General features: G+C 40.4%; 2 protein-coding genes across 3 annotated transcripts; one reads left to right on the plus strand and one right to left on the minus strand.

Moving 5' to 3' along the window:
- Positions 1-2,661: 2,661 nt before the first annotated feature.
- Positions 2,662-13,686, minus strand: rbm25b (RNA binding motif protein 25b). Of its 2 annotated transcripts, none has more exons than XM_032542898.1 (17): positions 13,531-13,686; positions 12,559-12,659; positions 12,143-12,354; positions 11,703-11,760; positions 11,362-11,513; positions 10,986-11,171; positions 10,807-10,890; positions 7,920-8,185; positions 7,455-7,566; positions 7,116-7,205; positions 6,609-6,682; positions 6,101-6,251; positions 5,460-5,871; positions 4,480-4,775; positions 4,064-4,162; positions 3,921-3,968; positions 2,662-3,571 (listed from the first exon to the last, which is right to left on the minus strand). In XM_032542898.1, the coding sequence occupies exons 2-17, from the start codon at positions 12,635-12,637 to the stop codon at positions 3,479-3,481; spliced, it is 2,412 nt and encodes an 803-aa protein (XP_032398789.1). In that variant the 5' UTR covers positions 12,638-12,659; positions 13,531-13,686; the 3' UTR covers positions 2,662-3,478. The 2 variants fall into 2 exon arrangements, with proteins under 2 accessions (XP_032398789.1, XP_032398788.1); XM_032542897.1 differs by having other exon boundaries at positions 11,353-11,513; positions 13,531-13,685.
- Positions 13,687-15,160: 1,474 nt separating this feature from the next.
- Positions 15,161-21,244, plus strand: LOC116706346 (heat shock protein HSP 90-beta). The gene is given in 16 exon segments (XM_074783889.1): positions 15,161-15,342; positions 16,343-16,486; positions 16,681-16,886; positions 17,225-17,412; positions 17,715-17,796; positions 17,798-17,832; positions 17,878-18,025; positions 18,027-18,124; positions 18,127-18,144; positions 18,147-18,166; positions 18,259-18,424; positions 18,545-18,735; positions 19,175-19,322; positions 19,443-19,711; positions 20,267-20,600; positions 20,693-21,244. Coding segments are annotated over 15 exon segments (2,166 nt in total). The 5' UTR covers positions 15,161-15,342; the 3' UTR covers positions 20,812-21,244.
- The last annotated feature ends 351 nt before the right edge of the window (positions 21,245-21,595 follow it).

The following is a 21,595-nucleotide window of genomic DNA, read 5'->3' on the forward strand; positions in this document are numbered from 1 at the left end:
CCTCTCTTTGGTGACCTACAGGGTACACAACCAGACCCTTCTTCTAAACTCCAGAGCAGATAAACTGGAAGAGTCCAAGCTACTGTTGCTGCCATTAATACTGCTGTAGGACCAACTACATCATCAACTTGGCACCAACAGCACAAGGGGCCACCTTCACAGAGGAACAACGAAGAGTCGTGCTGTGTGTGTAGGAGCCAGCATTTAGTGGAGAAATGTTCACGGCTTGATGAGATGACACACAGGGAGAGTGTGTTTCAGCTGTCTGAGGAGAGGTCATATAAGCAGGGAATGTGACAAGCCTTTGACTTGTGATATATGTAAACACAAACATCCGACTGTCCTACATATCGGACTTAAAACACAGGAAGTGTCAGTCAATAATGCACTTGTGTCATTGGAGACATGTGGCCATACTGGGGCCGGAAGTGATGAATATGTTCTCTCTATTGTGCCTGTACAGGTGAAGGCTAAGTCCGGGAGCACTATTGTGAACACCTATGCCTTTCTAGACCCTGGAAGTTCAGCTTCTTTCTGTACTCAACATCTCATGAAAAAACTGAATCTTTCAGGAGTCAAGACTAGCATTCTTCTCTGTACCCTTGGTCAAGAGAGGTCTGAAGATACATTCTTGCTTAGTGACCTTGAAGTTTCTGGCTTGAATGAAGAAAACTTCCTGGACTTACCTGAAGTCTATACTCAGAGGACCATGCCTGTGAGCAGAAATAACATTCCCACTCAACAGGACTTAAAAGGGATGGAAATACCTTGACGGCATTAAAATTCCCAGTCTTGAGGCAGAGGTGGAATTGCTGATAGGCACCAATGTGCCGAAGCTTATGGAACGAAGGGAAATAATAAATAGTCAAGGTGAAGGACCATATGCTGTCATCACTCTACTGGGGTGGGTTGTGAATGGTCCGCTGAGAGGTGGCAAACCATGCAAAAGTAATTTTGGCCATCCTGCTGTCACTGCTAATAGGATCTCAGTCGCCAAGTTACAGGACTTAATGGTTGCCAAGTACAATCGGGATTTCATTGGGAAATCAGATGATATGTGCCTTTCCAGAGAGGATCAAAGGTTCATACAAATAATGGAGTCTTCAATTTAGATTGACAGACACTACTGCTTTGACTTGCCTTTTAAGGCTGAAGATGTCATTATGCCAAACAACCACAGCATCGCAGAACAGCGTCTTCTAAGCCTTCACAGAAAGTTTAAGAGTAACAAAGATTATCATCAGGAATTACAGCTGGGTCACGCAGGAAGGTTATCTCTGAGTATGAGTGTGTCGCCGCCTCCAAGATAAGACAGGAGAGACAAAAGTGGATGAGATCGAGAAGAAGCTTTTCCATTGGAGATATACAGTAGTGGTCATAATGGATCCTGTCGCTCCTCGAGGGTCCTGGCTGATGAGAGGAATTACACAGACGTACCCAGACAAGAAGGGCTTTTTTCCGCTTAGTTCAGCTGAAGACAAAAACGGGGCAGTTGGAACGGCCTGTAACGAAGATCTGTCTTCTGATGGAAGTTGGAAGCGGTATAGATGACCTGATCATAGATTTTCTTGGCTCAAGAAAAGATGTAATTTAGATTAGCTCTGCACAAATGGCTCATTTAGTTTAACCTAGGTAATTTGGGTAATTGTGGTGAAAGTAAACATTCACAATTATGGGGCTGGTGTGTAGGAGCCATTTCTATCCACCTTTTTAGTTAGGTTAATTTAGTTATTTATTTTAGCCACTTGGGGGAGTATTGCACTGGGTGTGGTACGTCACTGGGAATAAGGTATATTTACAGGTGCTGTAATTAATGAGAAAAGGTGTGGATGGCGGGGAACACACTGTTCTTACCGTAGTCGTGAACATGCCACAACATTTGATCAATTAGCACTAGGTGAAGTACTGTTTTATGTGAAGTGACCCTTTTTTCTACTTTTATAATAAACGGGAACACCACCCAAAGACAATCAATGCTTGGACTTAAGATCATTTTTGCTACGCGTTGAGAACACCATGTCATCCATACCAAGGCTGATAGGATAGCCTCCACACTGAGAGAGAGACAGTAGACAAAGGTAGCGCACAGACTAAATGAGGGGTTGTAATGAAAGACACGTGACAAGAGGGCTGATAAACAGGCGAAACACAGTGCAGGTCAGACAATCACAAAGGCAGGAAAACACAAGGCAAGGAGTCAAACAAGACATGACAAGAGAAACAGACACTACAAAATAAAACAGGAAACTGAACAAAATCCAAGATCAACAGTGGTAAGACAAGGACTGGTAACGCAACCAGACTGACAGGGAGGACTCAAAACAAGGAACAGAAAACCCTAAAACACAAACTCCTTAAGAAACTAAAGAAATACTATCACACGATCTTTCAAATAGTTAAACAAAAAGGCCTCTGGCCATAGAGCAGGACTGTGACAATAGCATGTTATAAAAAAACTGTCATTAGAAAAAGTCATTGTATAGCAGGTCTCAAAAAATCAATTGTCTGCCATATACAAATTCATTGAAAAGTCATAGTATAGTTTGTCATAAAAAAAATAAAAATACTTTGTCAAAATCTAACTTTTGTCATCTGCAGTGATTTGTGGAAAAAAAACAACTGTGTGGGTAGTGAGAAAATCAATCGGGGATACACAAGCAGTTATAAAAAAATCAAATTTTATTCAAATGTTCACCAATACAAAAACAAATGGAGCATCTTCACAACTTCAAATATTTTTTTCCCCATTCTAAGCTCATTTTCCTATAGTGGTTATGTGTGTACAGCTGCAGGGATGTAGCCATTCAAGATATATTCTGTGGGTTTTGTCAATAGACGCACTTCAAATGAAAACTAGGTGCTTTTTGATACGGTCTGAGGACAATAAACATGCCAACACATTTATAAGGAATGTAATAAGGAAAAACCAAAAGAAAACCTCAAACCCGATAAAATCAAATAAATAACCCTGTAAAAAGATTACATCCGTGTTGTATTAAAGAAACCTTTTATAGGTTCCTTGGTTGTAGTTATGCATACTCTAAAGTTGATTTAATATACCTTCATTCAACTGGAAGCCAGATTTCACACTAAAAAAAACTTTAAATAAAAGTTTGATTGCTGCATGACTCTTCCCATAAAGTGTGTTGGCATGTATACATATACGATAGGACCAATAGACCTTATCTCGCAACAATGGTCCACGGTCTCCACTCCGATTTATTTCATCATAGTCAAACAATGACTACTATTTACACAAAAGCACTCCGACACAGTCAGCACCTGCTAACAGAGAGGAGGGGAGAAAAACCCAACATGACCTGAACAACTGGTGCATTTGTGAGAAAGTCTGCAGTTACAGTCTGTTGATATGGACACGTCGCTTTGTTTGGGGTGACATAATTGTGCTACACTATTATACATGAAGTTTGAAAGAAAAAAAAACAAACAGTTTATCATCCTTCAGTGGTTGTTTTGCTTATTTCACCAGTCCAATCTTCTTAGCTTCAGTTTCATAAATGAGTAACCTCCACATCTTCACTATGAAAACTTCAGCTTCTTCATCAAGAACCTAGAGCAGGAGACAAAATGAAGATTTACTGAGCTACACACGAATAAGGTGTGACTTTTTTTTTTTTTTTCCATCTCATTTCTTCACCATCGCTGCCTAATTAAAGAATGAAATGCTCAAAAATAAAAGACTATAAATCTGTAGGTCATAGTTTACTTGTAAAGACCTTGTTTTCATCAATAGGGTTGTAACTATACATTTTGGAATTCCCACAGACTTCACCTTTTCGTGATTTGATGATGACAAAAAACCTTTCAATGTTAGAACTACCTAACTGCTACCATGACATTTACATAGTCAACATAAAGATAGCAGTGGGAGGGGCTAACTCATCCCTTTCATTACTCACCATAGCAACATCATCCAAGATACTTTGTGGCATGCTGTGAGCCATTACCTGGGAAAGACAAAAACATCGGGATTATCTCATGTTTTTTCTTTCCTGTCTAACGTGAATGAAGTCAACGGTACAAAACATCATACGATCAATACCTTGGAGCAGACAAAGTCCACTAATGTCGCCTCCTCTTCTCCAATGTACTCAATAATCTTTTTATTGATCCAGGGCCGAACACGCCGTTCCATTAAAGTCTAAACAGGACAACAGATTAAGACACAGGTTTTGGGTTAGAAGTGGTGTCGAAATCTGCTTCTATTTCCAAATGGCTAACAATACGCAAATGAAAATAATCAAGTGGTAGAAGTGAATAAATGCGTTCTTCTGCAGCCGGTTTAAAAACATTTTTAAAAAATAAAGAAAAACTGACTCAGGAAGTCAGTAGTTTATCAATACACATTGTGGTCTTATTTTGTAAAACATAATGTACTTTTAGTTAACATGTCAGGTAAAAAACACATCATTAGGACAAAGTCAATGAAATTCAACCCAGTCTTCCTTCTCTCCTCACCGTGTCAACCATAGCCCAGTCCAGTTCGTAGGCAAACAGCTCAGGTTTTGCTGTGGGAATTTTTTCAATCAGGCTCTTGATGTGTTTACGTTTCTCCTCGGTGTTGTCCCCCTTTATGCTGGAGAGCCCAGCCCCGTCCACCCCGAGGCTCTTGTCATCGTCGTAATCCAGGGGCACCAGCTTCCTCTTGCGAGGCTGTTCGTCAGCCTCTTCGTCATCAAACTTGTCAAAGACGCTGTCCACGGGCAGCTTCGTCCTCTTAACGGTGTTGGGCTGTTTGGGGCTTCCTGAGGCACCTGGAGAGGGCAACGAGCTTCATGAATACAGTTTTTATTTGCAAGTCATAAAGTTCCCTTTAATTACTTGTCTGCAGTGACCGTTGTGCCAGTATCAGTTTCAATAAAAAGGGAACTTTGACTTTTGTTATGTTCCAGGAGTTTTCTGTGATTAACCACATTTACTTTACATGTGCAGCCACTTTTCCTAAATATACCTTGTCTACCTCTTCAGTAAGTGATTTACAGACTAAATCTCAATATCCACTAAAAATGGGGTTCTTTGTGCTATGACAAAGAATGTTTTGTGAGTTTTCTTTTTTAGATAGGTGTGGAAGGAGAACATACATACAACGAACAAAGTAACAACTGACATGATATCCCAATAACTGTCCAGTGAGTAGGGCTGCAACAGATGATTATTTTCATTATTTAAATGAAATGTCGGTTATTAGTTACAAATGCCGTTGCAATTTACTTCCAACTGCTCATTTTGCAGACCATTTACAAGGATAGATAAAACGGAGAAACAGAAAATACTCATATTTAAAAAGCCAGAACGAGTGACTGTTTGGTAGCGTTAAAAAAGTTAATTGATAATCAAAATGATTGCAGATAAAATTTCAGTCAATTGACTAACTGACAAATAGCTTGATCTCTCCGTGCCTGCCCAGGTTACGGTGAGGACATTTCTTTTAGACTCACCCAGTTTGAGACTGAGGCCGATCTTTGGCCGGTGTTCCTCCTGCGGCAGAGCATCAGGGGGAGAGTTTTCGTGGGGGATGATGATGCCGCAGGGTGACTCGTCCCCTGGTGTGTTGGGGGACGCGTTGCCACTGGCAGACGACACTGAGGGTGCTGCGGTGATGGGCCGCATCGTTGGCTTCAAGCACGGTTTCGCCTCAGGGTTATCTTCGTCATTGTCATAATCATCTTCCTCACCCTCCTCCACCTCATCGTCTGAGTGTACGGGCCGTGTGCGGGGTTCCGATCTCTCTGGTTCCTGTCGGCACTCCCGGTGGGCACGTGAACCCCTGTGGCGTTCCCGTATCTCCTCGGGCTCTGGCTCTTGGATGATGGGAGGTTGTCTCAGACGCTCCTCCTCTTCCTCCTCCATCTGGACCAATAAGAGGCAGATAAGCAGAAGATTAACACCTGATTAGTGTTTTACAGAAAAGAAGGCCAGCAGACGATGAAAGCTGGACACCACAGATGTGCAGAAATGCAGAGACACTAATCATAAAGTGACCTTCACAAAAGACAACAGACATGCCCACTCCCTACAGATATAAAGGCAACATACAAAACATTATTATTATTATTATTATAATAATAAATGAACATACCCTGCGTAGCTCTGCGTCTGGGTTTGGATGTCCCTCGTCTAACAGCCTCTGTCTGATCTCCTCCAGCTCCTCCTTCTCTCTCTTCCTGTCACGCTCGTCCGCCTCCATCTCCTTCTCTCGGTCTCTGAGACGCTTCTGCAGTGCACTGCCCCTAGGGGTCACACCAAAAATAACAGCCTTCAGAACAATAGCCATAGCTGCAGTGCTGCATCGGTTACTACAAGTCAGATCTGGGTCACACAGCATCCGCTGTGACTTTTTACTATGATTTTACATATTTAGGTGGAACAATAAAATGAATACCTAAAAAGGTTAATTGTTCACATGATTTTTGACAATTTGAATTGGTTAGATGTCATACACATCACACATCTGCAAATTCCAAGTGGGTTGGCATATCTGTGGCTGCATGTCAGATACTAATCCCATTTACAAAAGTCACGTGGGCTTTTATTTTTAATCCCCTTTTTTGACAGCCCTGTAGCATATTTGTTGCAATGTTGCTCACCTGTAGTACTTGGGGTCATCTCTGTCATCATCATAGTCTTCAAGAAACTCTTTTAACCGTTTTCCCTCTTTCACCTAAAGACACACAGGAACACGCTATTTCTTCTGGATAAATTTTTTTTCCCCTGCTGACAAATTTTATTGTCTGACTTATTCAATTTAATTACAATCAGTTCATATAAAAGTATGCTCATATGAAGACAAAAAAACAAATCAAAGGCTTCATCTTGTCAACACAAATTACATATACACATTTAACAATACTTCTTATTTTGACACTTTCCATGTCCAAGTTGTAAATTCAACTCAAATACTTGAGTAGTATTGTTAATTCCACTACAGACGTGTAGTTTGTAGTGGAATTAACAGTGAAAAATTAAATTTGCTAAATTTAAGAATTTAAATGTAAAACTTGGTAACATTTTGGCTTGTTAAATGTGTACATAAAGTGTTCAAAGTAAAGTAGGACATCTCTATGAACTCCAGTGGTCATTCAATGTGCTCTCACCGTTTCTCGTCTGCGCTCATCTTCCCTCTCGGCCTCTTTGGCGTAATCCCGTGCCTTCTTCCGCTCCCTGAGCTCCCAGTTTTTTAGACGCTGTTGTCCAACAGTATCAGGTAAGCCACAATCAAATACAATCATGTTCACATCATGCTAAAAGAATAATACGTTATTTAACTACAAGTGCGCCTGTGATATTCCAGGATTGTCTCATTTGGTAATAACCTGCAATTAATCTCCCAGTTAATCTTTTATCTTGGGGGATCCTAATAATTCTATACATCAACATTTAGAAAGGAGCAGTGATTTCGGACAGCGCCCAGGTAACCTCCCAGCCTTCCCTACCTCCTGATAAGCTGCTTCCTTGTCTCTGAGTTTTCTCTCCAGCTTCCTGCGTTCATAAGCTTCCTCTTCATCTTCTTGGTCTCGTTTCTTTTCTCTGTCTCGACTCACTTCCCTGCAAAAACAAAAAGGTAAGAATATATTATCCTTGAATATACTGTAGACTGGAACCAAGCGTCAAGTTTAAGTCGGAGAAGAGACAGCAAGATACCAATAATTTTCAAATCCAGGAGCAGTGCAGATGGCTCAGCTTACATATTTTATTTCCAGGTACATCGTACAATCTGGCTTGCCTCAAAATTGGTATTGTGTAGTCTGACATAAGATTGGAACCAATTTATTATCAGACCCATGTGACTTGGGCCCTGCAACATTGCTGTTCTCACACAGTTTATGGGCCATTTTATCAGTTTCTCCCAACTCTGATGTGTTTGACTGAAATCTGTGACATGAGGTTTTTCCCTTCACCTGGATCGGCTGCGTTCGGGGCTCTTGTCACGGCTTCTGTCTCGATCCCAGTCTCTGTTTCGATCTCTTTCTCTGGTCCTGCGATCACGGTCTTTGTCTCTCTCCCTTTCCCGCTCTCTTTCCCTCTCCCGTTCCTTCTCTCGTTCCTTCTCCCTCTCGTGGTCCCGCCGCTCTCTTTCCCGCTCTCGCTCTTTTTCCCGCTCCCTCCGTTCCCGCTCAAACTCCAGCCGCTCCTTCTCCCTCTTGTCCTTCTCTTCTTCTAGTTTCTGCAGAGCAAAACACAGACAGGTTCAGCCGATGCCAAACAAGACCCACTGAGTCAGACAATTTTCTACTGTGCACAGATCAAGTGGTTTCCAGATTTTTAAAGGTTTCATACGGGAACATGCCCTATACTAATCAGTGCAAGAACACGTAATAAAAGCTGAAATCGTAACTGGGAAAACCTGGAAGGATCAAAAAGCTCTCCCTAACAAGAGACAGCGTCATCATTCATCTAAAGCAAGTCAGTGTACTTCGCTGCTTTAGACTTGCGGTATTTACTACAGTTTAACAAGAATGTAACTGGAAACCACTTTAATGGTCAAAAACATCTGTGGAACATGTTCAACTTGAGGTATTCATAACAAGAAAAAGGCACTGCAAAAGACAATGCTTTTTCTCTCCTTAAGAGTCCTCCTCTCAGAAAAAAGAAAACAAAAAACAGAAAATAGGCGTCAGTCGTTTGTTGAACTAGTTGTTTGTGACTTACAGGTGTTGAACTATGGATTCAGCCCTTCGCTGCCCCTACAAGCCTTTTAAGTTAGGCCTGGGAGGAAAGCAGGTCACACGGTATACAAGGGAAAAACGTTATGGGATTCTGTCTTGCTTAAGCATCATCATCAAAAACAACCTTTACTTCAATGGGTAACATGGCATTCGGTAATCAAGAAATGAACATAATGAACATCAGTTATTTCTGCACAGATAAATGAAATTGTAGAAGCGGTCTTACCCTTGCAGAAGTCTTCAGCAGCTCTTCACGACTCATTACAAACAAAACCATACACGCATCCCAATTCTGCCTTTATGGGCATTACACACAAGGCTTTGAGTGTAATGTGTTTATAGTTAAAATAGAAATCGGACACAGATTGTGTGTACTGAATACAAAGAAACAAAATACTAAGCTTGGGAGTAATTCCTATACTTTTTTGGAAATTATAACGAGCAATGTACAATAAGTGTGATTAACTCAATTTTATGTAAACTGCTTAACTACATCAGTCGTATGCAGCCACAGGCTGTCAGCTGGTCTTCAGCAAAAAACAGACTAATCTAAAAGCCTTGGGTGTAATGCAACTCAAGAAAAGGAAACGTATGACACGAGAAAGAAGATAGGACACTTAAGCAATAATTGTAGAACTTTATTAGCTGAGGTTAAATATAATCACGTAATATTTATGTGCCTTGACTTAAGCACAAATCATGGCAAGTGTCCAATTTTGCATCAGTTTTGTGTCTTTTTACTTACCTCTGTAGAGCGTCTACCAGGGCTTGCTAAATAAATACTTGACCCAAAATTATTTAAACATAACTGCTACTTTAACAGTCAGATTGAATTAATTGTTGCAGCAGCTGTTGCAGCAGAATTTGTTTTATAAGTTATAATTTCTAAAAATCAAAGCAATATATTGGAAAAGTAGCAGTACTGGTATTTGACTTCAAAATATATATATTGTTTTGATACAACATTGTCAAGTCCTCTAATTGTGCAGTTCTGCTCTTTTCCGTTTATGGTTTAATCTTTTGACCTGGTTGCAGGACTTTGTTTTTTGTAAAATTTCACCTTTTTTTTTTTTTTTTTTTTAGATAAAAGTAGAAAACATGGGACTTTGTACTTGGGTTTAATCCTGTACAGTTTTGAAATAGATACATGAACTCACTGATCTGTCTTGCAGAGGAGAAAAGGCAGAGAGAGTAAGACACTGATGAAGGGTAAGAGTTGGAGGAGAGAAGTCACACAATAACGCATACAGAGAGCACGTACCTTGTCAGTCTTCAGATCAGCGTGCTGCTGTGGAGAGGGCGCCCCCCACACTAGCATAATAAAAAGCTACAGCCAAAGTCACTGCAGTGGTTATTGACAAGAGTCCTTGTGCTTTGACATGAACACCATTAAGACAAACCATCATTTACTGAGGACTCGCACAGGTTCACTGACTCAAACTTTCAGGGCACCACCAATAATGTCACAAAATGAACGTCAAAGGTTTGGGAGGAACTTCTACATTGTCAAATGGCTGGCTGAATAGAGAGCATCATAAGCTTTGACCAACACACATACAAGTGCAGCACAGTTGCCCCTATGCAAGTCCTCAAGAGGGGGACGCCCAGTATATGTATATAGTAAATAAAGGCTGATACTTACATCCTATCCTCGCAACTTTTTCCAAAGCTCTGAGATTCATCTTGCTTTAGTCACCATATGATCACTATCATAATGGTGGGGTTTAATGAATAGATTAGCTTTTAAGTAACTTTACATTGTCTCCATGCATTTTTGTGTGATGAATGAAGAATGGATCTATAATAGTCACACCTATAATTTCACTACGTAGGTGTCACATCAGACCTAAGAAAGGTGACAAAAATACTAGCTGTCTGCCTACTTGTGATATTTGAACATTAAACATGAAACATTTCATATAATATGGGGCAAATTAAGATGTTTGATGGTATAGATTTTAAGGAGTGCCAATTAGTAACGTAGTATGCATGTTACTGAGATCAAGAAAAGCTTGGTAAATGTGTTGACTATATGTGCAAGCTCTAGGAGTGAACTATGTAAGGAAGCTGCTGTCCAAAACCTGTAATGTCAACTACAAGAACAAAGGAGCCCCTTTACCTTGTGAGTGTCTCGGAATTTACTAATTTCTCTGGAAATCAGGTCTCTCTTGTCGTCCTCCATATCAATAGCATTAATGTCGTCCTAAAGAAAAAAACAGCAATGAAAAAGTCAAATAACACTTCACATTTTAAGTTCCACAAGTACAAGTCAGAGAAGAGTAAACATTGTTTATATACCTCTTCTTTTTTATCCTTTTTTCTCTTTCGTCGCTGGGAGTCCTCATCCTGGGATGGCGCGTTGAGTTCGGCAGCATATTCCCGCATCAATCCATCAATAGCTCCTTTGATGATCTGATCCTTCTTCTTTGTCTCCTCGTCTAGAACCTCTTCCTCATCATCTCCACCATCCTCAGCCTTATTATTCTGCCAGTACAGAAAAAACATCCTAGTTCAGTTACACTGCAATAAATAACCATTTATTTGAATGACTTAAAAAATCTAAGATGTGGGCAGCGATTCAGAGATCTGAAATGAGGCTAAATCGATTCCTGAGGCAATGACTTCAGGCACTGATCACCAGTAATTTCCTAAAATGGAATTATACCCCATTCACAGTCTTTTTATTGGCCTTCCACTCGTCCAGCTGAGCTTTAGTCTTGGCATCAACCTTCACCAACAGATTTTTTTCTCCAATCTGCAGGTCATGGAGCAGCCGCAGTGCTCGCAACGTGGACTCTGGCTCCTTGTACTCACAAAACCCAAAGGCTGCAACATAAATTGACATGAAAACAGACATTACAACAGGTTTATCTATTGTCATGTATAGTTTGATGGGATAACAACAGAAACGAATTGAGTAATTTCTGATTGGTTTTATGTGTAAATCACAAAAGCTAGCCATAGATGGATACATTTCCTGACCTAATGAAGCTTGATGTGTGTATTATGAATTACCTTGAAGCTTGCCAGAGGCTCCTTGGACTCTCTTCCAGCTCAAAACAATTCCACATTTCTGTAACATGAGAACAAAGTGCAGATTCACAACTAAAGTACAAGTGAGTAAAAAATCCAACAAAAATTGCTACAGCATAAGATTCAGTTTCAACAGGTTGCTGCCACAAATTGATAATCAAATTCCATGATATACTGTATATGTGGCAACAGTGTTACAAAAAAAAAGCATTGTTATTTGATTTGTGATCAACACCAAAACTACATCTATTACAAACTAATCATAGAGGTGGTAGATTTGACTCCTTGAAAAAAAGTTTTGTAGATTACATGTGGGTACTTTTAGAAAATGACCATGCCTAGAAGACTGTTCTTTTTTGGATTACATAAAACTGCGTGACCTGAGTGCATGAAATATTTACAAATCCTCTCCTTTTCCTTACCGCAAGCAGCTGTCTGATCAGCATGTCTGAAGCTTTTTCTGATATGTTCCCCACAAACACTGTGGTAGTAGGGCCGCTGTTCTCATTGTTGTCTCTGACTCGCAGTATTTCCTTTTTATGAATTGCAGGCTTACTAATCACCTGCACAGAAGGCAGCATTACTGCAGATGTAGGGGTCATGATGCCCATGTGAACTGGGATCATTGGAGCTCCTGCAACAGCAAAAGGAATTGTGCATTATCACCTAGAGACAAATCAGTTGGAAATGAAATACTTTGTCTCTCTCATCTAAGATGATGGAGGCTGCTAGTAAAACATACTAAAAATAGTATGTTTAACACTGGGTACAAACACTGCAGTAGATAAAGTGAAAGAGGCTGTCATATACATTTATGTTGGGACAGGTGGTTGCTTACCAGAGGGGAAGCCAGCAAATTGAGGGGGCATCCCAGGAGGGGGCAACAGCGGCCGGTTTAAATGAGGAGGGAAGGACATTCTGGGTGTGAATCGGACCAACCTGATGAAGGAACAGTAATGCCCATTAGCAGTCTATCTATAAATAATGTACATAATATACATATCTATACATAACTAGCTGTCGTCTTGGCGTCAGCTAATGGGGATCCTTTGAAATAAACAAATAAACAAATGTATGACACTCACACTTGGATTAAGTCACCCAAACATTATACATTTAAAATTAGAAATACGTTTCAAACATATGCAAGTGTTGGCTTATTTTCGTTAAAAGGACACTGGAGAAAACACTGCCATGTTGTATCAATAGTTGGGCATAACAAATCGGGCATAGATTTATGACACTTGCTAATCAGCTGTAATGCTACTTGAAGCTTGAAGTTAGCTTTGCTCAGTTAAGTACGTCCGCTAACGTTAATAGCATTAAGCCCCACCGTTGATGTAGTAATATTTATTTAGTTATCGCAGTGCATTGTGTTGTAGCTAGGCAACTCAACCCTAATTTCAGTTACCGAAAAATAGCAGTTAATCATGCTGCCGTGGCGAGTATTTTTTTTTCCCAGGATGGGGAAGGGATGTCCCGCCCTACTCTGCCTCTTATTGTCTTACCCTGACGTTATAACACTAACCAATGACACTACTCTTGCCTAAACCTTACCAACCCAACCAAAGCAAGCAGTGTGTATTAGCCAATCAAATGGAGAGTAGTACGATTCATGCTTTCCGAATGCCTTCGTTATCCTAGGAAAAAAAATTGGCCTACCGTAGCGTTACCCTATGACCGTACCCGGCACAACTAAATTAGACTAAGCTAACATTTGGCAGAGTTGGTATTACTTAACAAGCAAAACTCACTTGAGCTGACTTAATATGAGTTTGGAATAAACGTGAAAATGTTCATATATACATACCCAGAAATAGGTGGCGTAGAGTGGGGTAAAACCGCTTTCAGAAGGTGACAAATTATGAAATTCTTTGTAACGTCTCGAGTGTTGGATTAGCACGTTGGCTAGTCACGGGCCTTCAAACACAGTTACGCATGCGCTCTACGTACCAGACTGCAAGCGCGCTTGTTTTATGTATCGGGACGTGTCGGCTGGACGGAGCTGGAAATTGTAAAAACTACTTCTTCCCCTCGAAGTATATTGTTATTTCTAACAATAAAAACACCAAACTTAATGTGCATAATTAATACTACTACTGATCACAATTAATACTACTTATAATAATTTCGTATTGTACTAACTGATAATATGTTACTTATGAGTTTGTCCAAAAAGTGTTGCAATTTAAAGCTTTCGGTTTAATTTTAAAAGCATTATTATGCAGGTAGAGATCCTCTCCAAAGAGAGCAACGTCAGATAGAGGAATACATCGGGACGTGGCAGCAACGGAGATAATAAAAACAGCTAATGTGCATGAAAGTACTACCACCATCACTACTAATAATTTCGTTTCGTATTGTACGTATGACAATATGTGACCTAACAAGTTCCTCCAAAAAGTGTTGCAGTTTTAAGCTTTACTTGAAAACCATTTTGCAGGTAGAAGCGTCAGGAGCTAAACACCAACAAGCTTATAAATACTGAACCGTTTCAATTAACAGAATCAGAATCAGAATCAGAAATACTTTATTGATCCCCGAAGGGCAACTCTGTAACATGAGCTATTTGATTCAAGGACCAGGGTGTTCAACATCTTTTACCTTTAATCATAATATATCTGTAAGATATTTTCATCTTAATGTAGAATGGAGAAATAATGACAAAATTAGTCCAGGTATATGTATAAGTATAATATTACGCTGAAGAACGTTTAAGCGGTTGGTTACCATGGTGTATTTGATGTAGAGACAGCTGTGCCGCGATGGCTGCGTTTGACAAGCCGTGACGTCACTTTAGGCGGGTTTTTCATGGAAAGTGCTAGAAGGAACGAAGCACACCCTATTGGTTTGGAATATTCCGCCATCAGATTAAAAAGACCCTCATACTTTGCTATAAAATAAACGATGTCCGTGTAATTTTGATTGAATATATTATTTGGTGTGCAGATATCTCTGGTTTAATAGCATAAAGCGGCTGATTAGGGACCTAGTCCGTCATCCAAATGTTGGTCTTTCAGTATCCATGAAGTACTATCTTTTGCATAAACTGCCACGAGGTGGCAGCAATGGTGCGCAGAGCACAGGGATTGACTTTGTTGTACTGCAGTATTTTCCAAGATACAAGGTGTTCCTTTGAAACCAGCTGCTTTTAGGTGCATTGCGCTGACCTTTGTCTTGTAATGTATGCATAAAACACTTTAAGATTTGAATTATTACTATAATATCAAACAGCTTGACATCACCTCACGTTAAAGTATTTAACCTTAACGTTAAATATGATTGCAATTCATGTAAGTCTTCCAAGGTTGTGCACCTGATTATTTCAATAATATTATGTATTCAGCATCTCTTTGTACGTTCATATCAACACTCCCATTGATTTCAAGTCAGTATATTATAACAGTAATTTCTGTCTTTTTTTCTACCCAAATAGAACCATCTAGCACGTTCTACTGCTACTAGAAGGTGCACCGCGGATGGATATGGCCGCACACTGAAACGGTTGTATAAAGATTCCCGTCTATTAAAAGGAAGTCCCTTTCCATTTCCCTGCGTCAGAGAGCAGAAGGGACGACGTATTGGTTGTATTTATTCAAGATAAGTCAACGGAATAAATAAGGTATGAACGCGAGTATTTTTTTGATGACAAATAGAACACGTAATGCTCCTTTAATATGTGTTTTCCTAATCTATCGCTGAAGAGCTATGGATGCAACCACGATGCAAGCTCAAGAGTCACGACGATAAACCGTAACGTTAGCTAGATGGCTTCAGAACTGTCTTATGGACTAACCGTCACATAATATCCAGTATATAAAAGTTTACCCTGATTGTTCTCAAATCCTGTTATATAACGTTAAATCCGTACACGGTGGGTTTTTCGTGTAACGTTACAGATAAATGCTTTGCGATGCTGAGCGGTGTACCTAGCCATATGAATGTGGAACTGTACCGCACTAAGGCCGGGCTTGGGTTACAATAAAGCAGGTGTGGCGAACATGACCATGATGACTCGGGTATATTAAACTGAGCTAGAACACTCTCCTCTGACTAGAGCAGATCGCAGAATAGGAGTATCATTACAAAACCAAATCCTTTCATCTCGAACTATTACGTTAAATCTAAGGTAACGGTAAAATCGTAAATCGTAGTTTATCTAAGTTAACGTTATAGTAGGTCTTTGTCACCCAGTGTCTTTTAACGTTTCACATAATGACGTTTTAATTACAAGTGACCTTAGAGCGCTTCATTTCCTAAAGGTATTCTTATTTTTGTCCGTAACCTAAACCGTTCCCCAGCACGTGTTTGCGGACTCCATTGTCTATCAGTAGACGCCATGTTGGTAAATGGCTACATCCGCCGATTTGTAGCAACATTAGATAAGCGGTCCAGATTTACGAAACCGGCGTGTTGACACGATGAATTTTGATCCCGTTTTGTGTCCAATGAAACCGAAATAATTCGCTCTTTGAAGTGGCATGAATCTCACATTTAAAAATGGCATTTTTAGCATTTCGTGGTCAGTGTTGTCTTCTGTTCAGCCATTGTGGTGCTTGGCATCCTTTTGGAGGAAAAAAAAACGTAGTTTGCTCAACATGAACATTTGTCCTTTTGTGCAGATGCCTGAAGAAATGCACCAAGAGGAGGAGGCTGAGACCTTTGCCTTCCAGGCAGAGATTGCTCAGCTAATGTCGCTGATCATCAACACCTTCTATTCCAACAAAGAGATCTTCCTCAGGGAGTTGATCTCCAATGCCTCTGATGTAAGTCTGCAAGAGCTTGGTGGCGTTTCCTGAGCCTACACAGTACAGTTTCATGTTCACAATCCTATTAATGATACTTGTAGTGGTATTCTTTTATAATTACAATGATAACTCCTCACATTTTTATTTTAGGACCTAGTATACTTTTGAAAAATTACATCAAGTCTTGATGTATTGTAATTTTGTGTTTACAGGCTTTGGACAAAATTCGCTATGAAAGCTTGACAGACCCCACCAAGATGGACAGCGGCAAGGATCTGAAAATTGACATCATCCCCAACAAAGCAGAACGCACCCTGACCATCATTGACACTGGAATTGGCATGACCAAAGCCGACCTGATTAACAACCTGGGTACCATCGCAAAGTCTGGCACCAAGGCCTTCATGGAGGCCTGCAGGTACTGCAGTGGAACATGATCTAGATTGCAGCATGTGGAAAAATAAGGGCAAATGACACAGGACAAAAATACTTAATTTAACCTTGTGTTAGTCTGAAATTGCACCACAAAGAACAGTTAATAGTACGTATAATTTATCGCGCACTGATCCAAGTTTTGCCAATATGAATTTGATCTGATACTTATTTGCCTTAATGTTTTAAAATGCATCTGGTATATTTAAAAATTAAACTATAGCCTTCTGACTGTCCCACGCCTTATTTTTTTAAATTATTTTACTAGCTGCATTTTCAAAATAAAGTCCTGGTTGAAAACTTATTTTTGATTATATCCTGAAGTTTTAATTTGTGTTCCCTCTAGGCTGGAGCTGACATTTCCATGATCGGTCAGTTTGGTGTGGGTTTCTACTCTGCCTACCTTACTGCTGAGAAGGTGGTTGTCATCACCAAACACAATGATGATGAGCAGTACGTGTGGGAGTCCTCTGCCGGAGGTTCTTTTACAGTCAAGGTCGACAGCGGTACGTGTCCTGGCAGTTCAAAAGCGCTTGAGATTGGCAACTGCATAATCAATGTTTGTTCAAAAGTCATGTGCATAGAATTATGGCATTTGCATACCTTGCACTTCTTTATCCTTTTGTTTGCATCTTTGCTGCTGTCACTGACATCTGTCCTAGGACCCACTGTGTGTACTTGTATACGTTCATAAGTGTCGCATTTGGTACATTGCAGAAAAGGTATTACATGGAAATTGAAGATACCTTCACCTTTGCACCCTCATTTAATATACATTAGATTTTACTGTTGTGTGGCTGTACATCGTTCACAGTGGCTTGGTCTGGTGGAACAGATGCCTGCACCTGAATCAGTGACCGATCAGAGTACATGGAGGAGAAAGAGATCAAGGAAATGGAAGAAGCACTCAAGATTAGGCTACCGCATCACCTGTTGAAGATTACATTGACTTATTAAGACTAGTAAAAACGTATCAGTGAGAATGTTTTGCGTGTAGGTGGAGAAGACGTGACAGGAGAATCATGATGAGAGGAGAGTAAAAGAGAGAAAGAGAGAGGAACGGTGTAGGACAACCAAGATTGAGATGGGCTCATATCGTGCAGACTGCCAAAACAAGACAAAGAAGAAAAAAGATCAGTGAGAGTCACTTGACGGGAGACTGACTAGTACCAAGCCCACTGGACTGGAACCCCGACGACATCACAAACGAAGTAGGAGAGTTCTACAGAGTCTGACCAACGACTGGAGGATCACCTGGCTGTCAAGGTAAAAACTACAGTGTTATTTCAGCTGACTGGTTCATATGTGCCAGCACTGTGGCTGAAAAATCAAACTAATGTGAAATTTTCCTCTTATAGCACTTTTCTGTGGAGGGTCAGCTTGAGTTCCGGGCCCTGCTGTTTGTTCCCCGCCGTGCACCTTTTGACCTCTTTGAGAACAAGAAAAAGAAGAATAACATCAAGCTGTACGTTAGGAGAGTCTTTATCATGGACAACTGTGAAGAGCTCATCCCAGAGTACCTGAGTAAGTTCACAATAAAGTGGTGTGTTCTACATCACTGCACTGACTCTTACGTCACAAAGTTGTTTTGCTAAATGAATGCTCAAATGGTTCTAATAAGCCATGTTTTGTATTAATCTCCAGACTTTGTCCGTGGTGTGGTGGATTCCGAGGACCTCCCTCTCAACATCTCCCGAGAAATGCTGCAGCAGAGCAAGATCCTCAAAGTAATTCGCAAGAACATTGTCAAGAAGTGTCTGGAGCTCTTTGCCGAACTGGCTGAGGACAAGGAGAACTACAAGAAGTTGTACGAAGGTTTTTCCAAGAATATCAAGGTAAATTAAATGCTACATTGTTTGTTAATAAAAGTCAAAGGTGTTCCTTTTTCACTAGGGTCTCGTCTTCAGTGCACCTCCATTGCTTAAGTTTTTTTTTTTTTTTTTTTTTTTTTTTTTTTTTTTTTTTTTTTTTTTTTAATATATAATCTAGCTGTACTCTCTAGCTTTCTAAGGCAGCCTAGTATAGCTTTATTGGCCAGACATTTTTAAGGCACTACATAGCTGGTGCAACTAGTATATTTTAAGTGTGCATATCTCTTGGAACAGTCTCATGTCTTTTGTAAAAGATGGCGTTTATTTGCTATGCAACATGGTCAGAAGAGTATTCATGTCAAACTGTAGCTGGTTAATCTATTAATCTTGCTTTGTGATATAGGCTTCTGGTGTACAAAATGGTTTTTGAATGGGCACGTAATTACAATTTATTGCTCTGTAGCTGGGCATCCATGAGGACTCTCAAAACCGCAAGAAGCTGTCTGAGCTGCTGCGCTACCACAGTTCCCAGTCTGGCGATGAGACAACCTCCCTCACGGAGTACCTGACTCGCATGAAGGAGAACCAGAAGTCCATCTACTACATTACTGGTAAGTTTGTCTCTGAGAAGCTATTTTCGATACCATACTGGTTTGGTAGATTGTAATAAAAACTGCACCCAGGAGCATAAGTAAAACTTATTAAAATGCCTTCACTCACTTGACTTCTAGGTGAAAGCAAGGATCAGGTGGCCAACTCTGCCTTTGTCGAGCGTGTCCGCAAGCGTGGCTTCGAGGTCCTGTACATGACGGAGCCCATTGACGAGTACTGTGTCCAGCAGTTGAAGGAGTTTGATGGAAAGAGCTTGGTCTCGGTCACCAAGGAGGGTCTGGAGCTGCCAGAGGATGAAGAAGAGAAGAAAAAGATGGAGGAGGATAAGGCTAATTTTGAGAGCCTCTGCAAGCTCATGAAAGAGATCCTTGACAAGAAAGTGGAGAAGGTTAGTAATGGGCCAATATTCATGTTGACCAAAATTGCCTTCATTTAGGTTCTTTTGACTTCACAACTACAGCTGACCATGTTGTGTTTGGCAACAGGTGCCCTAACTGGTCTTAACTAGTATTCTGGTGAGTTCAATACAGCTGGAAGGAGGTCCCTCAAGTCTTGTGTCCTGAATGCAAATTCTGAATGACAAATGTGTTTTGACGAGTGATGGATTTCAAATGATTGGAGATGTAATGCCAAGAACCTTATTTTATTTTTAAACTTTGGAGTGTGATCTAATATGCCTGATTCTTAAAAAATAACAGTTTGTGAAACTAGAATCTTGATCTGAAGTTTAGAAATTTGGTCTAAATATTTAACTGGTCAGAATGCGTGTGATTCTTTTACAAACGTTTGTGGTGAATTGGCCGTGCTGGAGGATTTATTTCTAACATGACTTATGCATGGTTTTGATTAACTTGATTTTTTTTTTTTTTTTTTTTGACTAGTCAGCCTGCTGTCAAGACACCTAATTGAGTCTAAATGTCCTCTGATTGGCTGTCTCTACCAGGTGACTGTGTCCAACAGACTGGTGTCTTCACCTTGCTGTATTGTGACAAGTACTTACGGCTGGACAGCTAACATGGAGAGGATCATGAAGGCCCAGGCACTCAGGGACAACTCCACCATGGGCTACATGATGGCTAAGAAACACCTGGAGATCAACCCTGACCACCCCATTGTGGAGACTCTCCGGCAGAAGGCAGATGCTGACAAGAACGACAAGGCTGTGAAGGACCTAGTCATCCTGCTGTTTGAAACTGCCCTGCTGTCCTCAGGCTTCTCCCTGGATGACCCACAGACCCACTCCAACCGAATCTACAGAATGATCAAACTCGGACTGGGTAAGGACACGCAGTAGATCAATATTGGTAGCTTTTATATGCCTGTTACTTGACTTGATATCTAACAAATGACATAATTCTTGTACCTGTAGGTATCGATGACGACGATGTCCCCACAGAGGAGGCCACTTCTACAGCCGTCCCAGATGAGATCCCTCCCCTAGAAGGTGACGGTGAAGATGATGCTTCACGTATGGAAGAAGTTGATTAAACCAACCTACCCCCAGATTTCTAACACTTTAGCCTCACTTTTCAATTGTTCATCCTTAAAACTGCAGTTACTGCAAAACAAATAGTCATTCATGTTATGTGGTGGACCAGTGTTGCTCTTGCGTCCAGAGCGTTACTCTGCAAGACCTTCTAAGAAAAGCAGTTTTGGTTTTTGCTGTATAAGTTCATGGTGACAACACATGTTTTAACAAGTACCCTGTTGCACTGAGTTTTAAATGTTGGAGTGGTAAATGTGTGAACATGGGAATGGTACATTCCATTATCAGATTAGGTCTGGAGAGTTTGGGAGGTTCTGCTCATGTGCAACACTGCACGCTGCATGGAGAGAGGACTGTATGATTCCTTTGCCTGAGTCCGGGCTTGTCTGTATTCCAAGTCTTGTTTTGCAAAAAAAATTAAAGATGTAATACCTATGTTTTGTCTTGGATTGTATGTATTCTGTGAGTGACTTTTACACCCCTTTGAAATGACTGACAAATTTGAGATTTTAAAGGGTGCATTTTTTTTTTTTATTATGGACTAACATTTGGGATATTGACTTGAAACTCTGTTTGGGACTTGTCTTCCAGGTGACCACTAGGTGGGGACATGTTCCACCAGTTGCATATCAAAGTTAGTTTTAGGAAAGGGCTTTGTAGAAAATGTGTTTGCATCAGATGGATTATAAAACTAAGCAGTTTCTAGTGTTCACACTAAAATGACTAGCCAGTAGTTCCAAAAATTACATGTATAGTACATACCCTATAAAACCAGAATGGAAATGG

This window comes from Etheostoma spectabile, chromosome 18 (genome assembly GCF_008692095.1).
Source record: "Etheostoma spectabile isolate EspeVRDwgs_2016 chromosome 18, UIUC_Espe_1.0, whole genome shotgun sequence".
NCBI classification, from domain to species: Eukaryota; Metazoa; Chordata; class Actinopteri; order Perciformes; family Percidae; genus Etheostoma; species Etheostoma spectabile.

Coding starts and splice junctions, on each gene's coding strand:
- rbm25b (XM_032542897.1), bottom strand. CDS start 12,637: ATGTCCTTCCCTCCTCATTTAAACCGGCCGCTGTTGCCCCCTCCTGGG. Junction 11,761..12,142: donor TGATCAGACAGCTGCTTGCG/GTAAGGAAAAGG, acceptor CTCATGTTACAG/AAATGTGGAATTGTTTTGAG. Junction 6,683..7,115: donor ATGAGCGCAGACGAGAAACG/GTGAGAGCACAT, acceptor GTGTGTCTTTAG/GTGAAAGAGGGAAAACGGTT.